The 22,136-nt window shown below is 35.6% G+C and overlaps 1 protein-coding gene across 2 annotated transcripts in view; it reads right to left on the bottom strand.

The window, feature by feature from the left end:
• AASS (aminoadipate-semialdehyde synthase) overlaps positions 1 to 22,136 on the bottom strand; it is a 70,003-nt gene that overhangs the window by 35,296 nt on the left and 12,571 nt on the right. The window contains exons 3-11 of one of the 2 annotated variants that reach the window (XM_054495340.2): positions 20,265 to 20,441; positions 17,260 to 17,344; positions 9,478 to 9,545; positions 9,223 to 9,369; positions 7,809 to 7,887; positions 7,563 to 7,690; positions 6,005 to 6,153; positions 4,519 to 4,641; positions 4,036 to 4,147 (exon numbers count right to left, since the gene is read on the bottom strand). In XM_054495340.2, coding sequence (XP_054351315.1) covers positions 4,036 to 4,147; positions 4,519 to 4,641; positions 6,005 to 6,153; positions 7,563 to 7,690; positions 7,809 to 7,887; positions 9,223 to 9,369; positions 9,478 to 9,545; positions 17,260 to 17,344; positions 20,265 to 20,441 — 1,068 coding nt within the window. Of the gene's footprint in view, positions 1 to 4,035; positions 4,148 to 4,518; positions 4,642 to 6,004; positions 6,154 to 7,562; positions 7,691 to 7,808; positions 7,888 to 9,222; positions 9,370 to 9,477; positions 9,546 to 17,259; positions 17,345 to 20,264; positions 20,442 to 22,136 lie in introns of those variants that run through there. The other variant, XM_054495342.2, reaches the window with a different exon arrangement.

Genomic DNA, 22,136 nt, shown 5'->3' on the forward strand with positions numbered 1-22,136 from the left:
AGATCTCTATACTAAAAACTGTAAAACATTGGTGAGACATTGAAGAAAACAAAAACAAGTGTAAAGATATTCCCATGTTCATGGATTGGAAGAATTTATATTGTTAAAATGCCCATACTACCCAAAGCAATCTACCAATTCAGGGCAATCCTTACCAAAAACCAACAAACAAACAAACAAACAAAAAACAATGATAATCTTCACAGAAATAGAAAAGACAATCCTAAAACTAGTATGAAATCACAAAAGACCCCAAATCATCACACAATCTTTAGCAAAAAGAACGAAGCTGGAGGCATCACACTACCTGACTTCAAAATATACTACAAAGCTATAGTAACCAAAACAGCATGGTACTGGCATAACAGCAGACACACAAACCAATGGAACAGAAAAGCAAGCCCAGAAAGAAATCCATACATCTATATCCACCAGTTTTGGAGAAAAGTGTCAAGAACAAACATTAAGGGAAGAAGAGTCTCTTCAATAAATGGTGCTGGGAAAATTGGATATCTACATTCAGAAGAATAAAACTAGACCCCCTATTTCTCATCATATAAAAAAATCAACTCAAAATGGATTAAACACTTAAATGGAAGACCTAAAACTATGAAACTACTAGAAGAAAAAAAAAACATAGGGGAAATGCTTCATGACATTGACCTGGTTAAGAATTTTTTGGATAAGAACTTAAAAGCACAAGCACAAAACCCAAAAATAGACAAATGGAATTACATCAAACTAAATAGCTTCTGCACAGCAAAACAAACAAACAAACAAAAAATCAATTGAGTGAAGAAACAACAGAATGGGAGAAAGTATTTGCAAACTATATGTCTCACAAGGAAGTAATACCCAGAATATACAAGAAAGTCAAAGAACAAAACAACAAATAATACAATAAAAAATGGGCTGTACTCAAAGTAAATCTAATGGTTTTAAAATGCACATATTGCTAAAGAGAAACACAGGAAAATAATTACCTAAGCACCTATTGCAAGAAGTAATGAAAAGAAAGGTTAACTAATCTCTCAATAAAGTAAAATAAAGAATATAGTATAGGTAAGATCATAAATTAAGAAAACAGAAAATGATATAAAATAGAGATGATCACCAAAGTTGAACTGATTTTTTGAGATGACTAATAAAATTGATCAATTCCAGGTAAAACAGATTAAGAAAAAACAGAAGGCATACCCAACCAACATCAGGAAAAAGAGAAATCACTACAGAATCTATTTAAGAGTTAATAAGGTTATTACTAAAAAAAATTATGACAATAAAGTTTACAACTTAGATGAAATATAAATTCCTAGAAAACAAGCATAGCAAAATTGACAAAGAAAAATAAAAATCTGAACATTCTTAAGTTTTTAAATAAAATGTAATCTATAATTTTAAAACTTACCCTTAAAACTAAAAAAAGAAACAAACAAAAATGCTACCAACCCAAATCGTTTTGCTAATGAATTGTATCAAGTAGAACTAACACTAATCTCATGTAAAATGTTTCTGAGACCAAAAATAAGGAAATACTCTCTAACTTGTTTTCAAGTCAACATAAACTTAATATCCAAACCTGACAAAGACCTTATAATAAAATAAAGTTATAGATTAAGTTCTCTAATGAACATAGATGTTAACAATCCTAAACAAGATAAATCTATGTACAAACTCAACAAAATAAAGTGGAGATATATATATCTCTCTACAACCCCAAATGTCTACCAATGGTAAAATAGACTAATAAATTTTGGTATATTCCTTAGCAACCTGAACTTAGTCATAAATAAAAGGTTAACATACAACCAAGTTGGATTTATCCTAAGAATGTGAAGTTAGTTTGACATTTGAAAACCAATTGACAAAATTCACATATTAACAGAGAAAAGGAAAAAATGATCTTCTCAATGAATACAGAAAATGCATTTGATAAGTGTACATAATATCCACATCATCCAGGCCATAATCCAGAATTATTCAGTCTATGAAAACCAGAAGACTATGACCAATTCTCAAGGGAAAAGACAATCAATAAAGTTCAACCACAAATTGACCCAGAAAGTTGGAAGTATGAGATGAACATTGTAAAGTGGTTTTTATAACTATGTTCCATGCAATAACGAAAAATACACTCATAATTAATGAAAAGATAGAAACTCTCTGCAGAGAAAGAGAAAATACCAAAACAAAATTTTTAAAAAAGAACCCAACGGAAATTCTAGAACTGAAAATAGAACATCGGAAATTAAAAATGCACAGAAATATCTGATTAGCAGAATAGAGAATATGAAGACATTTTCAGATAAAGGACAACTAAGAGAATCTGTCATCAGCAAACCTGTACTGTAAGAAGTGATAAATTAAGTTATTCAGTCTGCAGGGAAATGATGCCAAAGGGAAATGAATGAAGAACATCAAAAATGGTAAACATCTTGGCAAATATATTATTGTATTTTTAATATACATAGTTTGGCCACTTAAACATTTACCATTATAAAATTTTAGAAGTAGAGAAACTGTTAAGATTATGCATTCATGGCTGGGCATGGTGGCTCACGCCTGTAATACCAGCACTTTGGGAGGCCGAGGCAGGTGGATCACGAGGTCAGGAGTTCAAGACCAGCCTGGCCAACATGGTGAAACCCCATCTCTACTAAAAACTACAAAAATTAGCCAGGCGTGGTGGCACACACTTGTGGTCCTGGCTACTCAGGAGGCTGAGGCAGGAAGAATCGCTTGAACCTGGGAGGTGGAGGTCGCAGTGAGCCGCGATTGCGTCACTGTACTCCAGCCTGGGCAACAGGGCAAGACTCTGTCTCAAAAAAATAAAATGAAATAAAATAAAATAAAATAAGATTATGTACTCATTACAACCACCTCATGTTACAGGTGAAATATCTGAGGCTCAGAAAGGAAGCGAGTGCCCTGCTCAAGGTCATAAAGCAAGTTGATGTCTCTAGCAAAGCCTGGCATTTGTACTCTCCTTCTCCTGCTTCTTTAATCCCTCAGCACCAACTCCAGACACATTGCAGATCCAGCACTGATTGTATCAGCACCACATCCTTAACTTCTCTGTATTTGTTTTCTAATGTGTAAAATGGATTTAATGACGGTACTTACCTAATATGGTTCTCATGAGTACTTAAAATTAAAATATATTTAGTACTTTGAACACTTCCTGCACCTAGTAGGTGCAATATCATGTCTAACCATGATAGTGCCTGCTGCCTGCATTTTCTCAAGCCTGCTACATCTCCCTGTTGACATATTCCAATAGGAAAAAGAAAGGGTCAAAATGGAATACTATTTGAAAGAAAAGAAGATCACAGACTGGAAATTTCATTTATTCTTGCCCCACTAACTATTGTTCTATTTTAGTGTAAGAGCATATGAGGGAAGATATAGATGAAAAGAGCAAGAGCCATTCTTTATATTGGAATCATTGGCAGAGGCAGACAGTCTGAAATAAAAATAAAGCAGGAAGGCTATGAATGCTTAGGATAAAAACTGAAATAAGAAAAATTTTCTTTGATAAAGAAAATGGAATTTAGATAACATGGTATTTCATTAGCTAATCAATGATCACAGAAGAAAAATACATGACCTCAACATAAGCTGTCACTTAACTATTAGTGACCAGAAACCAATAAAAATGTTCTATATTTCTAATTTTTCAGATCTGGTTATTATGGCACAATAAGAGTGCCCCAATATGAACTGACATAGATGGCAAAGAATTAAAAATAAAGCATGTTTTATCTCACACGTGGTGAACATTCTTAATAAAAGACCTATAATGGGAAACAGATGTAATTGTAATTAAGCATGAAGGCAGTGATATCATCATATACCCCAAGAGACAAGTAAGCAGAATATGTCAAATAAAATAGTATGAGTAAGTATTTCAGGGAAGGGCTGGCATTTCATTTTACAACAGATTTCTTAGATACAGAAGACCAGAACATTCACAGAATTACTCCATTATTCAATTTAAAGCCACAGAGTTGTTACTGATATTACCAGTCTGCTTACCATTTCTTCAACATAAGGGTAAAGCATGTCTCCAAAGCATTCTGTAGCTTCAATTGGGAGCTGTGCCGGCAAATTGTCAATGGAACACATCAGGATCCCTGAGCCTTCAACACTAAGAGAAGCAATGTGGTTTATTCAGCACAAAATATTATTTGTAACTTCTGACTTTTCCAGATGTCTACTCCATTATATTTGCTTCATTATCATTTATAATTTTGTATAAAAGTATACGTGAAAATAAACAAAACTTTTCAAACAAAACGTTTTCCTTCTTCAGCAACCCGTCTCACATTTAAATATATTTGTGTGTGTATGTGTGTGTGTTCAAATGTGCATGGATTTTTTTTACCAAATTTTAGTATGTTTGAGTATATCTCTCCAAATTTTCATAACTTCATAAAGATGTAAAATACTGAGCATTTTAGAGTAGTATATCAATGTAACTAAGTGAGAAATATCATCTAACAACTTTAGCAAACTCACCTGTCATGAATAATGTGCTGGTCTGCATCATACATGCAAAAGGGACGCTCTATTGTTGTACACTCAGTCATAAACTCTATAGACCCTCCTGTGTCAGCTGAAATGTCACATATTGCTACAAGTCTGAAAATAACATCAATACTTAGATGAGAGGATGAAATTCTGAAGTCTCCAACAAGACTAAAAAAAAGGAGTTTGGAACAATTTTCAACGTAGATCCCAAATATTTTCCAGGCTTTTGGGGTCTTTTTCCTATAGCTCATTCTTCAGGACTCTGCACTGTTCTGTGATACAGAGAATCTTCCCAGTATGAATTTTAGTCTCCAAAAAAAAAAAAAAAGAAAGAAAAGAAAGAAAAGAAAAAAGGAAACAAAAGCAGAAAATTGCTTTCCTAGAGAAATCATTAACAGACTAAAGTTAACATAGTTATCTCTAAATAACTCAGAAAGATTCAATTATGCTACCTCCACCCTGCTTAGTACTGTATACTGTATAGTTTTACATGTGGTTACACAGAAATCCCTAGAATTATGAACAAAAGTCTCAGTCCAGCATTCAAAAAGTTGACTACAATTTTTCTGCCCAATCTCCAATTACCACTTGCATACATGAACCAATGTAGAGCTAGACTGATACATTCAGCACCCTAAATATGCTTTGGTAGCTCCATATTTATTAAGCACCAATCCTTTCACTTGGAATTCTTGTTCTCCTCATTCCTCCCTTTAAGGTTTGCTGTGCCCAATGCTTCTGCTTTCTTCTAAACCCCGGCGACGTTGTCGCTCCTAGCATTCCCTTGGCATTTACTTGATGCCAGTTACATGCCTAGAAAAGCAAACATATCTTTTACTCTTCCACAAATATTAATTAATTCAATATTTAATAATTATTTCAATGCCTATTATATATCAGGCAACGTACTAGGTGCTTATGGCCAAGAGAAACAGAACCCATATCCTTAAGGAGATTAAGTTCTAGGAAGAGGGAGAAAAATCATAAACATGAGAAAATAAATGAGGAATTTCAAAACAAAAAACAGAGTAACAGACTAGAGATAGAGATGGGAATGGAGAAACAAGAGAAGACTTCTCTGAGGAAATAGTTTCAGAGCCTCATGGGGCATCACAGAAGACAAAAGAAGAATGTTTCAAGAAGTAGAGGTGGGCTGGGCATGGTGGCTCATGCCTATAATCCCAGTACCTTGGGAGGCCAAGGCAGGAGGTCTGCTTGGGGTCCAGAGATTTAGACCAGCCTGGGAAACATAACAAGACCCCATCTCTAAAGATAAATACATACAATAAAATTAAAAAAAAAAAAAAAAAAAAAGGAGGGATGGTTAACAGTGTTGAGTACTGCCAAGAGGTCAAGAAAGATAAGGCAGAGACGTAGTCATTAGAAATCAAGTCCTGTGATATGTGATATTTGATCTTCTAATAATGGAAGCAGCTGGTCAAAACTATTATCGTTGCTGAAGTAGAATCCTTACTTGTGTGGTAATGCAGGGCAGCCTTCCACACCAGCAGCTGAGAACTTGCCTGGAGCCAGGAGACTCTGAGCATCTTGGCGGGTTAGGAGGCGAGGAGTGTTTTGTTCCCAGTAGATTCCATTAATTAAGCAAGTTGTATAGGGTGCAATCTGTAATGCAAGTTCCAGGTTCAAGAAAATAGCCTATTTTAATACAGTATACTGAAAGAGAGCTATCAGTAAATTCTATGAGAAATAATTAAATGTAACTTCTAATTGATTTTCTTATTGTCCATGTCAGTGTCCATCTTTTGAGGCAAAGATATTAAATAGCCACCCAGATTTCAGTGTAGAATTACCCCATGACAGAGAAATATATGACTATAAATACATTAATATGTTCATTCTATAATGTATTGCATGCCGAAGAAAAATAAAAGGACAAAAACCAAACAAACAAAAAGCAGTGGACCTAAAATTATATTTCCAGCTCTAATACCAGTAGGGTATGACCTAAATCATGCTACCTCAACTTCCCTGGGCTCTATTTTTCTTACCTGACAGATGGGGATAATACACACCCCATTCCTCAAAGGAATGCTGTGAAGATTAAATCGGATAACACCTGTAAGCTCTATGGAGCAATGTGCTACATACATGCATACATGGCAATTAGGTCAGTATCAGTTTTAGGATGCATCCAATCACCAATACGTCTGTGATTGGGGAAATGAGAAAGAATAAAGATTTCTTAGATTCAAAATTTTTCAGTTTGAAACTGTGTTCATAATTTTTCTTCTTCAAACATCTCAAGCTGAAGGTAAGAGTTTTTTTCCCTAACATGCCCTGCATGATATAAGGGCTAAACTTCATACCAGAATCTGAAAATGCTATGTTGGTCAAACATATTTAAAATTATTTAAAGCATTCTTTTTCACAATAAATGCATGCATTTTTTGTTTTATCTATTTTTTGGTTTGTTGGTTTATCTGAGGGAAGATTGTTGCATGGCCAGTGACTATAGAACACACAAATATATTTTATTTCTTATAAGATACAGCCAGTGTGTCGCATCGAAGGATTTGATTTGTAAGTATAATAGCTTTTTCATACAGTGGAGATGGTCTGCACTTATATAGGCACACTATTTAACCCTCACCCTGATAATCAATGGCATGCATTTCAAGATTGCTGGCGAGATTATGGTTGCAATTTGTGGCCATGTTGAGACCAAACATCATAGGCATTATGCTCTGCCCACAGTGCTAACTAGTCCAGGATAAATACAGAAAACAATAACGCACAGGAAATGGCTTAGAGCTATTGGGCACAGGTAGACCTGAAGCAGAAATGGAGACAGTGAAACAAAGAGTGTATCCACAGAAACCACCAAAAGCACTAAGCAAGACTACTCCAAATACCCTAAAAGATGATAGCTCCAAAGGCCAACTCATGATACCCAAAGAACTCACAACAGGAAAACTGAAAGCCAATGTACAATTCATAATTTCTCTCCTTGAAAATAGCCTACCTACACTGTGTCATAAGCAACCAACTTAAAAGGTGAATACGATACTCACATCAGTATTAAAACGACTTATGTAGCGCTCAGGATGTTTGTCATACTCTGCAGGATCATACACACCATCTGTCTTCCTGACAAGATGATGATGACGACTTAGCACTGTCCCATACACTTTTCTGAGGTCTTGCAAAGGAGAAAGAAATTAGTAAAGTGGGTGACAAATAATAAAAATTTATGGTGATAAAATATTATAACATAGACTGTTAAAAACATTAAAAGTTAGTCATCTCCTGTCCCTTACCTCCAGTTTGGGAAACTTCTTTTAATTCATGGGGCTCCACATATTCACAAGGTAGCTCATTAAAGATTGCTTGGGCTCCCTACAAATAACAATGAGTAAAAATCCAAAAATCAACAGAAAAAGAACCAACATGGTTTTCTGCAAAGATCTGATCATTTTCCCAACAATTACATAGCTCCACTTGCCTTCCCTACAACTAGGACTGCAACACAGAAATACAGATGAGTTGCTTACAACCAGCCTGCTAGCTAGCTTTTATCCTGTTTGAACAGCACACTTAGAAGGACCTTTAATTTTTTTCTTTTTTACTTAAGTTACTCAGAGTATCAATAAGAGTGTTTAGAAATGAGGGAAAAAAATATTTCCATTTATTTTAGATCCATTGCAGAAATTATTTCAAATGGGGAAATTATATTTCCTACAAAAGAAATAATCGGATGCTTACCTCACAATATAATAAGAATGATATCCTATTTGTAAAATATTTTCTTTGAAGAAGGAATTATTTTACAATTACAAGTTTCTATAGGAGATTACAAACACATTCTTAAAACCACCAGAGAAGGAAGAAATCATGAATTCCAGTCTTAAATGAATCTTCCTAACATCTTGTTTGCAAAACTCCAAGTAGTCTTAAAAAATGGACATCGTGAGGTCACTTTCAAACTCGTGGACATTTTGGTGATGGAGGTGAAACAGATCACCCTCAGAACAGACCTTTACACTGTTAACAGTGAATTATCTTATTTATTTATCTATTTATTTATTTATTTTATTTATTTTGAGACAGAGTCTTGCTCTGTCACCCAGGCTGGAGTGCAGTGGTTCAATCTCAGCTTACTGGAACCTTTGCCTCCCGGGTTCAAGCGATTCTCCTGCCTCAGTCTCCTTAGTAGCTGGGATTATGTATGTGCGCCACCATGTCTGGCTAACTTTTGTATTTTTGGTATAGGTGGTGTTTTACCATATTGGCCAGGTTGGCCTCGAACTCCTGACCTCAGGCGATTCGCCTGCCTCGGTCTCCCAAAGTACTGGGATTATAGGCGTGAGCCACCATACCCGGCCGAATTATCTCATTTGAAAAAAGAAAAAGAAATGAAGAAAAAGTATTCCAAGACTCAGCTAGCAATAAACTAAAAGCTATATGTGTGTATGTGTGTGTATAGATATACACACACATATACACTTACACATACACACACACACATATATATACACATACATACATACACACATACACACACATATTTAGATCATTACTACTTTTCACTATGAGAAAAATATGTTGGTAAGAAAAGTGCTTAAAATAGAATCTTCAGTCCATTTGAAATACCCACAAAATGCCTGCCCACATCATTTGGGTTAGTTTCAAAGTTTTGGATTGTTTTACAAAAGGAAGTCAGGTAAAATTTACCTTAGAAACATTACCAGTTCCTGTGAACACAAATGTTAAGGGTCCTATTGACTTAGGCATCAAACCCAAAGATATTTCATAGCCAGCATCACGGACAGCTTGCACAGCCTGACTGCTATTCCTGTAGTTATGAGCCATGCCAATGTGCTGAAAACAAACATACACAACTCAAGTTAGTTCACCAGCTCAGCATTTTTTTATTATTAAGGTGTGAGATGTGTTTTCAAAAAAATAAGCAAAATAAACACCTCTCACCATAAAAGGTGTGTGATGTCCCAAAGCAAGGAGCCTTAAACCCATTCCATGTAAAATGTTGATCATTCCTGTTACAGAATCAGACCAATAGAAAGACTATTAGTTGGGAAGAATTTAAGCTGTTCTCTCTGCTCGTTCTCCAATCTGCATGGTGCCCTGCAGAAGCACAGATCACGCGTCTCAGATTTAGAAGAGGCCTCCGTAGATTTTATCCATCCTCTCAACTTTCTGCCATCAAATGCGCTAACCCAAATGCATCCCCACCTATTCCTTCTACCTTCAATCCTGATAAAATAGGAAGAAAGTTCCTCTTCTTATCTAAGGCTAATCTCTCCACCTTGGCTCCAGATCCCACCCCCTCCTGTCACCCAGGGAATTTATTACTGAGTTACTCCCTTCACTATCCTTCCCTATTGCTTCATTCTTATCAGCATTTAAACATGCTCTCATGCCTCCCAGAACAAAAACAAATGAACAAACAAAAACAAAGTCACCATTAACCCTAGGGCTCCCATCACTATTTAGTGACCTAAATAGCTAAACTCAGTGGACACATTGTAGATCAGATCAGAAGTACTTGGCAATGCAGACCTCTTCCTTGTTGAAATGAAGAGTGCCCCTCAGCATCCCAACTTGAAATTTTTAATCCTACCTTTCTGTAGGATCCTCTTCCTGTGGCAATTCCTTTTATATTATTCACCCTCAGGATTATGTCCTGGGCTCTATTTTCTTCCATATCTACATTTTTCCCTTAGGTAATCTCATCTAGTCCTAAATTTCAAGTACTGTCTATATGCAGATGACTTCAAGTCTCTCTTGAAAACAGATCTTTCTTTTGATTTCAAAACTTAGCCAGCCACCTTTTTATCTCTGTCTCAATTTGGATGTTCTTCAGAAAGCTAAAATTCAGCATCCCTGCAGCAAAGACCTGAGCATCCATTCTTTCCTTATTCTTTTTAGGAAAGAACTTTCCATGCTCCTCCATTCCCCGTCCTCACCCCCAACACACATCCCTACCAAATTTTCTTTTGTCGTTTTTCTAAAGTCAACTTATAAAGAAATAGTTTATATACAACATAATGCACCCATTTAAAATGTATAGTTTGGTAACTGTAAACAAATATACACATCTGTGTTATTACTGCCATGATCAAGATACAGAGTATTTCACCAACTCCTGGTCTCCACAACTACTGATCTTTCTCTCTATATAGATTAAGTTCTTCTAAAGTTACATATAAATGAAATTTTAAGCAGTCGTCTCTCAGTATATGCAGGGGGTTCGTTCTAAGACCCCTGCATATGTTAAAATCTGGGCATACTCAAGTCCCACAGTCAGTCCTGTGACACCTGCCTGTATGAAAAGGTGGCCCCCCATAAAGGTGGATTTTGCATCCCATGAATATAAGCGGACTCATGCAGTTCAAACTCGTGTTGTTCAAGGGTCAATTGTACTCTTTTACAATGTGTCAGCTTTTACTCAGCATCATGTTTTTGAGATTCATACATATTTTGTGTATATCAGTATAGTCTTTTTTTGCTGAAGAGTTTCCCATTTCCATTTCAGTTGATTTCTCTGCTCATCCTTTGGGTTGTTTCCAGGCTATTATAAATGAAGTTGCTATAAAAAATTATTTGTATAAAATATTGTATTTCTCTTAATAAATGCCTATTAGTGGAATTTAGTTTGTACCTTGATACTTAAGTTTTCAATTTCTTCTTGAGCTGATTTTGGTAATTTGTACATTTTGAAAATTTATCTAGTTCATCAGAGTTGCCAAATTCAGTGACCTATTCATAATATTCCTTTATCCTTTTAATATTTATAAGATATAGTGATGGCTCCCTAGTATTCCTTCTTAGTAAATATTGTCTTCTCTCTTTTTCTATCAGTCTACCTAGATGTTAATCAATTTTATTGATATTTTTCAGAGAACCAGGTTTTGGTTTCATTGATTTTCTCTATTCTTTTCCTGTTTTAGTTTCATTAATTTTCTCTGTATCTTTATTATTTATTTCTTTCTACTTGCTTTTGATTTAATTTCTCTTTGATTTTCTAGGTTCTTATAGTGGAAGCACAAATTATTAATTTAAAAACTGTCTTCTCTAATAAAAGAATTAAATGCTGTAAATTTCTTTCTAATTGCTACTTTATACCCCACACATTTTGATAAGCTATACTTTAAATTTTTATTCTCTTAAAAAATCTTCTAATTTTCCTGTGATTTCTTCTTAATCCATCAGTTATTCAAAATTACATTGAATATCTCCCAAATATTTGGAAAATTTCCAAATATCTTTCTATAAAAACTTCTAGGTCAATTCTATTACAGTCATAATACATACTGTATGATTTCAGACTTTTAAATTTATCAAAAATTGTTCTGTGACTCATTCTATAGCCTATCTGGGAGTTTTTAGGCCATTAATGTAACTATTGATATAGCTAAATTTAAAGCTACCATGTTGCTGTTTGTGTTCTTATTTCATTTGTACTTTGTTTTTTTTATGTCCTTTTTCTTGTATTTTTGCTTGAACTGTGTATTTCTTAGTATGAATTTTACATCCATTATTGACTTATTCGCTTTAGAGCTTTGTTTTATTTTTAGTGATTGTTCTAGGTTACCATATACATCTTTATCTTATTATAGTCAACTATCAAGTAATATTATACTACTTCTGGTATAATAAAATAACCTAGTTACAGAAGTATGGTTCTATTCCTTTTCACCTGTCCATCATTATTGGTGGCATAAGTTTTATTTCTACCTGTGTTATGAATATCACAATACATTGTTTCATTTGAAACGATCAATTATCTTTTAAAGAATTTTTTTTGTTTTTTGAGACAGTTAACTCACTTTGTCACCCAGGCTGGAGTGTAGTGGCATGAACACAGTTCACTGCAGCCTCAACCTCCCAGACTCAAGCAATCCTCCCACCTCAGCCTCCCAAGCAGCTGGGATGACAGGCACGCACCACCAAGCCCAGCTACTCTTGCATTTTTTTGTAGAGATGGGACTTCACCATGTGCCTAGTCTGTTCTCAAACTCCTGAGCTCAAGCAATCAGCCTGCCTTGGACTCCCAAGTGAGCGATGGTGTCCAGCCCTAAAGAAAAGTTTTAAAATAAGATATGATGTTTTTTATGTTTGTTTACATTCTACCATTTGTAGTGTTCTTTATTCCTTTAATTTAATCCATGTTTTCAACTGACTTCATTTCCTTCTGCTTGAGAAATTTTTTAAATACTTCTATGTCAGTGAGTTTTATCAGCTTTCATTTGACCAGAAAATCCGTGTTTAATCTTCATTTCCTAGAAAGATGTCCAGAAAGATATTAAAAAGATATTGTCTTTGGAAATATATTGTACTATGCATAAAATTATAAGTTGGTTTGTTTTCTTTCAGCACTTTAAAGATGTTGCTCCATTTTCTGCTAGCTTAAACTGTTTCTGATTAGAAGTTTGATGTTTATCTTAGTTATTCTATGTATATGGTTCCTTTTTCCCATTATTTTTAATGTTTTTATCATTGTTTTTTAGCAAGACAATTATGATGGTTCTACTGTCATTTTCTTTGTGATTTTTTATTTCTATTTTTGACTTGGGGTTTATTGAATGTCACTTATCTGTGTATTTATAATTTTTATCAAGATATGGGAATGTTCTGGTCATTATTTCTTTCCTTTCTTCCTTCCTCATTGCAGTAGAAATTAAACAAAATGAAGCATAAAAAGAGAAAAAGACTGAGGAAAAAAACAGAATTTAAGTGACAGGTGGTGATCAAATGGTCTAATATGTGTGTATTTGGAGTTCCAGAAGGAAGAGAGGGAAGTGAAAAGAAAACAAGCCTTAAGAGAATCAATGTAATCCACAAACAATTGCCTATTAGAACAAAGCCCAATGCTCCTAAAAGGAAAACAACAAAATCTATTAACAATGAAAAATGAACAATGTCTGGCGTTCAGTAAAAAAATTATGAGTCTTGCAGTGGAACATTAACCTGGAGATAATCAACAACAGAAACAATCCCAGAAACAAGAAATGACAGAGATGCTGGTCAATGTGCTCAAGGATTAAATGAAAACACAAACAAAATGAGGAGTAGAGGAAATCAATCTATCTACCATGTATTTACCAATCAATAGACACTACAGAAGAAAATCTATATATGTTCTCTAATCCTCTGCTTATGTATAGATTTTCCTCCATGGTATCTATTGATTGATAGGTAGATGGACTGATTTCCTCTATTTCTCTCCTCATTTTGTTTATGTTTCCATTTAAAACGTGAATATACTGAACATTTATTATAGCCGTTTTAGTCTACTTGTGTGCTAATTGCATCTCTCTCAAATTAGACATTAAGCTCATTTTTAAGCTTTTATAGGAATGAATGTAGAGTAGGCTTTATTAAGAGCTGGTTTAGCCACACACTTCAGGACTTCCCTGAAAGCCTTATATATTCAGTTAAGTCTCTCCACTCAGCTGATGGGACAAATTCTGAGAACACTTTTCCATAGAGTTCCCTGGCAATTGTTCTTTTCCACAAATTATTCCTAAGCCAGTCTCACAAATTTTCATCCTCCACTTAGCAAGACCCCTAAGCATATTTCTGGAACACCATTTCTGCATAGCTCCCCACTGCTTGGTACTATGGGTTGTCAATTCCAGCCAGCTCAGGCTCCCCAACTCCTATCTCCTCAGCTTAGTGAGTTCACCAGGCTTTGCATCACATTTCCATATTCATACCATCTGATAATTTCTCCAGACAGAAAGCCAGGGTGAACATAGAGCACACCTCATCTATTTTCCATCTATCAAGGACCACAAATCTGTACTGCCTGTTGTCCAATGTCTGATAACATTGTTTTCTATATCGCATTCAATTTTTCTAGTTGGTTAATGACAGGATATTAAGTCTGAACTCAGTTAATCTTTCACAGATGGAGAGCACATGGTTTTTGCAGCAGACATAGTTGCCCAGTTATAGATTACATTTCTCAGTCAATTTTGAACAATGGGTATGAGCAGAAATAATATGTTCAGATTCTGGGTCACATCCTTAGAAAGGAAGCTACTTGCCTCCACTTCCTTTCTCCCCTTTCCACTGACTGGAAAATAGCAATCTGAAGGGTCACCTTAGAAATGAAAGCCAAGCATTGACAATAGCAAAGGCTTCCTCTCATTCCACCATTCCTAGGCTTCTCACTCCTGGACTTCTAGCTTATGTAAGCTCTGTTTTGTGGAGTCTCCATTATAGCAACTTAGTATGTAATCTACTAATATATTGTCCTATACAGAACACATTTACTCTCTTCCCCCAAATTCTTCCTCCATTCCTGTGGGTACTGAAAGAACTGAATCGCTGTCCAAGTCGGTAACCTGCATGTCATCTTTAAAGTGTCCCCCTCACCCCTACATCCAATCAGTCACAACATCCTGTGAATTCCACCTTCTAAATACTTATAAGAACCACATATAGTTCTTTCCATATACACTCTAATTATACTGAACTTATTTCTATTCCTCAAAACTATTATTTTTCCTCTCTTCACTTTGAACTTTGCACACTTGTACTGTCCTCTCCTACTTCCTTGAATAGTTTTTAATCATTCTTCAGATCTCACCTTCAAAGGCACTTTTTAAAAGAAAGCTTTTGCAACAGTCAAGTTCAAATACCTTTCGTTTTGTTTGTTTGTTTTTTGAGATGGAGTCTTACTCTGTCTCCCAGGCTGGAGTGCAATGGCATGATCTCGGCTGCCTGCACCTCTGCCTCTCAGGTTCAAGCGATTCTCCTGCCTCAGCCTCCCAAGTAGCTGGGATTATAGGCACCCACCATCACGCCCGGCTAATTTTTGTATTTTTAGTAGAGACAGGGTTTCACCATGTTGGCCAGGCTGGTCTTGAACTCTGGACCTCAGGTGACCTGCCCTCTTCGGCCTCCCGAAGTGCTGGGATTACAGGTGTGAGCCACTGCACCCAGCCTCAAATACCTTTCTTATAGCAATTAGCACTAGCATTGTATTTGTGTTTACTTGCCTGAATGCTTCTCTAAGAACATGAACCACATCTTATTCATGGATGTGGTCCTACTTCTGAATATGGTGACTTCTAAATAAATCAACTTAATTCCAATGTATTAATTCTGTCTAGGTAAATAAAACCCTCATCTGGATGAGTCGTGAAAGGCCCTAGGAATCATAGTCATCAGAGATCTCTCTACTACTGCTTTTATACTAAGAAATTTAATTTTCCGTTAGTTTAATAGAGCTGATTTGGGTGTTGGGTGAGGAAAGGTATGAGGTGAGTGAATAAAAACAATGAATTTGTTTGTTTGTTTGTTTTTAAAGACAGAGTGTTGCTCTGTCGCGCAAACTGGAGTGCAGTGGCGTGATCTCGGCTCACTGCAAACTCTGCCTCCTGGGTTCAAGCAATTCTCATGTCTCAACCTCCCGAGTAGCTGGGATTATAGACATGCACCACCAATGGCTAATTTTTGTATTTTTAGTAGAGATGGGGTTTCACCATATTGGTCAGGCTGGTCTCAAACTCCTGACCTCAAACGATCCGCCCACCTTAGTCTCCCAAAGTGCTAGGATTACAGGCATGAGCCACCATGCCCTGCCTGAATTGGTTTTAAGTAAAAGAATTTTTTGAATTTCACATTTTTGCTTAGATTTCTTTATTATTTAAAAAGCAGGTGGATTCAAGTATAATATTAATAATAAGCAGAATGACATAAGCCATAATAAGTGTTTGAAATGCTTGTTCCCTGGTGCCATAAAGAAACAGCACATGAACATAAATTTAATTTATTTAGTAAGGCCATTTTCACTTCCTGCAGAAATGGTACACTTGCCAGCAGTTTTGCCACGAGAGTACACCAAAGAGACAGGGTCATTTATAACCTGACTCATCCACCCTACTGCTGTGTCCGGTTTCCATTGGCTGGAACGAGACCTCACATTCTGTATTTGTTCCGATTGGCTAGCAACTTAGAACTTTTTAAAAGAGGCAAAGGTAGAGGAGAACAAAGGAAGGAGGAAGTAACCTGTGGAATGCTGAGAAAGGTAAAAACATTTTTAAATAAGGAAGAGGAACAGGCTATGACTTAATGCTTGCTTGGACCAGTATAAGCCTGCCGGGGCAAATATTTAGAAGCACGGGTCTGAATAAATTTTGCTTCTAAGAGAAGTTACTATTTATTCCTAATTAAATAGGGAGGAAAGTCTTTGAAGAGGAACCTCTACTTTTACTTTTTACATAAGGAATCTTCTACTTTTATATAGCAAGGTCAAACAAATAATGCCAAAGTCATGACCTTCCTTATTAGACCTGTAAGTACTCTGATCTGAAACAGAGCTGTAACATATTGTGGTGTTTCTTAACCAAACAAGGTTCAAAGAATTAACTGGACAAAATTCCTGCCCCTGGACCTTTTTTCCCTTTCTATTTCTCCCTATCTTCTAATTCTCAATGTCTCATTACCAAACAGGTATCTCCTTCTAGCCTTTCGAAAGGAACTACCTAAAAACCAGAGCTTGTTTGTAGTTGTTACCCTTCTCCCTGCTTTTTCCTTTGAATTTTTGCAATAAAATATTTTTAACCATTTATCTTCATACTTTATTCCACTTGTATTCATTATCCTTCAGCATACCTTCATTTTAATTTTTTCCATGGAAATAAACACTCCTATCCCCTTGCCACAGAAAAGAGAAAACTCATAGTTATTCCCCAAGCCAATTTAGAAAGTGGGTGATGTAAGCCCTGGCATACTTACCTGCCACACCAGCCCACTGTCCAAATGCCACTACCCGTACTCCTCTATGATCCACCATCTTCTCATAATCAATAAGGCGAATTTCCTGAAAAGGGGATAAAAAAAATCTCAAATGGACCCATTAAGCTTAATTTTAACAAGTAAAGACATATATGAGCAAGTAAATATTTCACATTTTTTCTTCTGAAATACACCTTAACTTGCTAACAGAAGTTACCATCAGGTATACCATGAAATATTTACAAAATGCAGGTAGCAAACCAATGGTAGGCTTGAAATTAGAAATGAAAAAATGTTTGTAGCAGGTGCTATACCCCCCTTGATGGTAAGCAATGAAATAATAAAGGTAGAATTTCCTTTACCTTTTTGCCCCCACCCACCCAGCACTATCTATAAACATATCTAAAGCCCCTCTCATCGTTACATCCTTCCTTCTGGTCAAAGAAAACAGATCCCTTTTGAGAGGAATCTCTGTGACCTAGATCCCAGCTTCTCTCATGTCCTCCAAGACCACTCTTCTTGAACTATTACCTCTTTCTTGCATCATCCCTCTTTACATTGTTTCTCAACCATTCTAAGTAAACTCAGGTCTCTTCTACCTGGAAAATAACAACTCTCTCTCAACCTGGAAAATAACACTCTCTCTCAAGTCCAAGCACAGATATTTTTCTCTCTCCTCCTCCTTCTCCTCTCTTTTTCTTCTTCCCTCTCCTTCCTTTTACAGGTAACCTTCCTATTAAAAGTAGTACACGATTCCTTCAAATAGCTCAGGACAAAACCTGGAGTGATTCCTGACTCCTCTCCTTTTCTCATATTCCACCTTTATGTCATTTCTCTTCCTTGCCTTCACTAAAAACATATTCTTCCTCTTTCCTTGAAAACCTTTCCACTCTCAGGAAAGCATTAGTAATTCATGCTTAAAACATATTAGTGTATTGTAATTATACACTATTTTAAACAGTAATTTTATTTCCTCAAAGATCATATAATTTTTATCATGTTCATGAATTTAAGAATGTTCATCATTCTTCCAACTCCAAGTAATTGGTTACAAAATGCTGCCCAAAAGCAGCCCTGTTAGGTCAGTTTTTGTTAATTTTCTTATAATGAACAAAAGTTAAAATAACAAAAAAAGTTCCTAAAGTAATTTATAAATACTTTATTTGCTTAAAGTGGAACATTCTTCCCATAGTATTATTTCCATTAAGTTACTTGAACTTATTCTTTAGAAACACTACAAATTAACTGTCACCCTGGTCTACTGTATTTGGAATCAATTGGAAGTATTTTACACTCCTATATAATAGGTATTTTCCATTGCTTTTACTGTTTATGAACCCTCCAATCCTCTGCCCTAATCTCAGATTCTAGCTCTAACATCTTGAAGATGTGGACCTTAGACTTCTTTTTCTATACTCCCTTCCTAGGCTCATCCAGTCTCGTGGCTCTAGACACCACCTGGTCTCTCACAACTACAAAATGCATGTCAGGAGAAGCTGCCCTCCTGAGCTTCAGACTCATTTCCAACAGCCCTCTTAGATTATCCCTTTAAATGTCTAATAGAATATTAAACTCGGCAGACCCTAAACTCAACCCTTGATTTGCCCACCCAAGCCGTTTTCTCTTGTAGTGGCATCATGTCATTCCATGGCAATTGCTTCAAGTAGCTCAGGCCAAAACCTGAAGTCATTCCTGACTGCTCTCCTTTTTTCATATTCCACCTTTATGTCATCAGTGAATCCTGTAGGATCCACCTCTAAAACATATCCAAGATTTGTCCACATTTCACAACTTTCTCTTCCACCATTTCTTCCAGGTGCAGGCCACCACCACTTGTGACTTGCAGTCTAGACCAGCCCAGGTTAGCAGCCTTCTTAGTAATGGTGTTCTCCTCTCCCACCTCCAACCATTGTTGACACAAGAGACAAAATAAGCATTTTTGAACATGGTCTATTCTAACCTCACACTCAGAAAGACCTTCAGGCCTTTGCATTACTATTCTGTCTGCTTAAAAGACTCATCTCAGATGTATTGGTTCGGTCCTTCACCTCCTTCAGATTGTTGCTCAACGCTACTTTCACAATGGGGTCCTCCCTGACCATCCTACTTAAAATAGCATCATCACCTCCTAGTGCCCAGGACTCCTTTTCTCCTTCAATATTATATTTATCTTCATCACACATATTCCCAAGTGGATCTTAGATGTCTTATTCATTGATTATCTGTCTCCTCCCACTAGAATGTAAGCTTTGTGAAAATAAAGATACTTTACTTTTTTGCTCTTTCATTGGAACAAACAGTGTCAGACACAGCATCAGCACTGAATAAATATTTGTTAAATGAATATCCTGTGTTTTAAACAGCTGCTAGTTTTTTTCATAGTATTTATATCTCAAAAATGCATTTTCCCTTATGAATGTGAATAAATGTAAAAATTGTCTCGGCCAGGCACGGTAGCTCATGCCTTTAATCCCAGCACTTTGGAAGGCTGAGGTGGGCGGATCACGAGGTCAGGAGATTGAGACAATCCTGGCTAACACAGTGAAACCCCACCTCTACTAAAAATACAAAAAATTAGCGGGGCGTGTTGGCTGGCGCCTGTAGTCCCAGCTCCTCAGGAGGCTGAGGCAGGAGAATCACCTGAACCTGGGAGGCGGAGGTTGCAGTGAGCCGAGATTGTGCCAGTGCACTCCAGCCTAGATGACAGAGCAAGACTCCATCTCAAAAAAAATCCCATCTGAAAAATAAGGTAGTAGATTATATGATCCCTGAGGTTATTTTCAGCTCTAAAATTCTGTTTGGTAGTATATGGCCAATTGACCTTATAAATTGGTAAATTGTTTAGGGAAAAAGCTTTTATCATTCTTTCCATTTCAGGATATAAAAGGAATGCAATGTTTCTCTTAAACTAAAGAAGAAAAGAAGACTAAAACTCCATTTGGGGGTTAAAAGTAAAAAATATTATTTTTCTACATTAATATTTATAAATATTAATCACTAATTACCTGTTTTAGAATCTCATCCAACAAGCCCATATTGGCCTCCTGAGCTTTTATTGTGTGGGAGAAAAATGCATAAGTCTTCCTGGACATTAATTTTTCCTCTGGAGGTCTTTTAACTCCTAAAATTAGACAAGCTTCAGAAATATCCTCCTGAAGAATGCCACCAGCTTTGACATAGTCCTGAAATTGTAATTATGATTAAAGGTTATTATCCTGATTTGTAATATCCATGTTTTCTTGAGCAAAATGTATAGCAAAGGCACAACAAATCTTTTGAAGGAATAAAATCTGTATGAATTAGAACAAATAATAGAACAACTACTTGTAATGTTTGTACTTGTTGGCTAAAGATAAATCTATCATGTCAACTCTCACAGCATTAAACAATTAGAAAACTTGGCATATATATATATATTTAAGAAGAGTTTATAATTTGGTCATATGCACTAGCACATGTGACTTAAGCATACTTGTGAAATGTATATTTTGTACCAACAGTACACTGAAATATTAAATGCCAAATTGTGATTTATTAGTTGTATTTTTAAAAGATAAGACATCATTATAACATTTATTTTTCAGTGTTGTCCCAGTTAGTATTTATTACTGTCCTTACTGTACATTAGTCTGTGCTAGAGATGAGATGCTAAGATACAAGGAAAGATTGTCAAGATCCCTTCTATAAAGGAGCTCACAAAATATAGTAAAAAGTACTCTGGATTGGAGTAAATGAAAAATACAAAACATGATCAGCAGTACCTAAGTGATATGCTACTTTAACTGATACTGAGATAATTCCTAAGTAGGATGACCAAAAAAATGAAAATTAAATTAATCTGAAAGGTAGGATACCGAAGAAATATGAGAATTTAAATTAATCTGAAAGGCTACCTGAAATTTAGAGAAATGAAGATGGGAAACACAAGATGGTAACATCAGTAAGAGGCATGAAGGCATATATAAAAATACAAAGAGAGAGAAGTAAAGAGACATTTACAACATACGAGTAAATCGATTTGGAAATGTAGGTTGAATGTCATCATGGCTAATATGAGCTTTATTGGGTAATAAGTAACAATCATTGATGGGTATTAATAAATTACATATACTTTGCTAAGCTCTTTGCATGAATTATCTCATTTAAATTTCATACAACTCTCATGAGGTAAGTACAATTATAATCCTCATTCAATCAATGGGAAACCGGAGGCTTACAAACTTAATTGAGATTGCATAACTAGTACATGGAAGCAACAGACAGACATATCTGATTTTTAAATAAAGAGGTATAACCCAAGCAGAATTAAAAGAGCAATTGAACAAAAGATAAGTTTAGTTATGAATCTACTTCAAAGGAAAGTAGAGATGAATAACAGAGATAGTTAAAGAATGAATATACAATTTCTCCCTGGTTTCTTCAAAAACAGTCCATTTTCTCATTTGTAGTAGATTGGTAAAGAAACCATGGTAAATCTGTACAATGGAGTACTTACCACACAGCCATGAAATGAAATGAAATCTCTCTAAGAACTTACATAGAGCAATGTTCAAGATATGTTGTTACTAAAGAAAGAAAGCAAGGTTAAAAGAGTGTATATAGTAGACAGCCTTCTTTATAAGAACAAAAGGGAAATAAATACTTAAATACACACACAGGTGTTTATTTTTGCAGAAAAAAAAAAGAAAAAAAAATGATAGATCAGAAACAAGAGTAACCTCTTTGGGGTAGGTGAGAATTGGATGTAGGGGATTAAAATGAAAACATGACTTCATTTCTGGAATTTGTAAATGTTCTACTTTGAAAAACAAAATTAAATCAAAAATGGGAAAGCAAACATTAAAACTCAATAGAAACAATAATATATAAATCCAGAT

The sequence above is a fragment of the Pongo pygmaeus genome, chromosome 6, assembly GCF_028885625.2.
Source record: "Pongo pygmaeus isolate AG05252 chromosome 6, NHGRI_mPonPyg2-v2.0_pri, whole genome shotgun sequence".
NCBI lineage: Eukaryota > Metazoa > Chordata > Mammalia > Primates > Hominidae > Pongo > Pongo pygmaeus.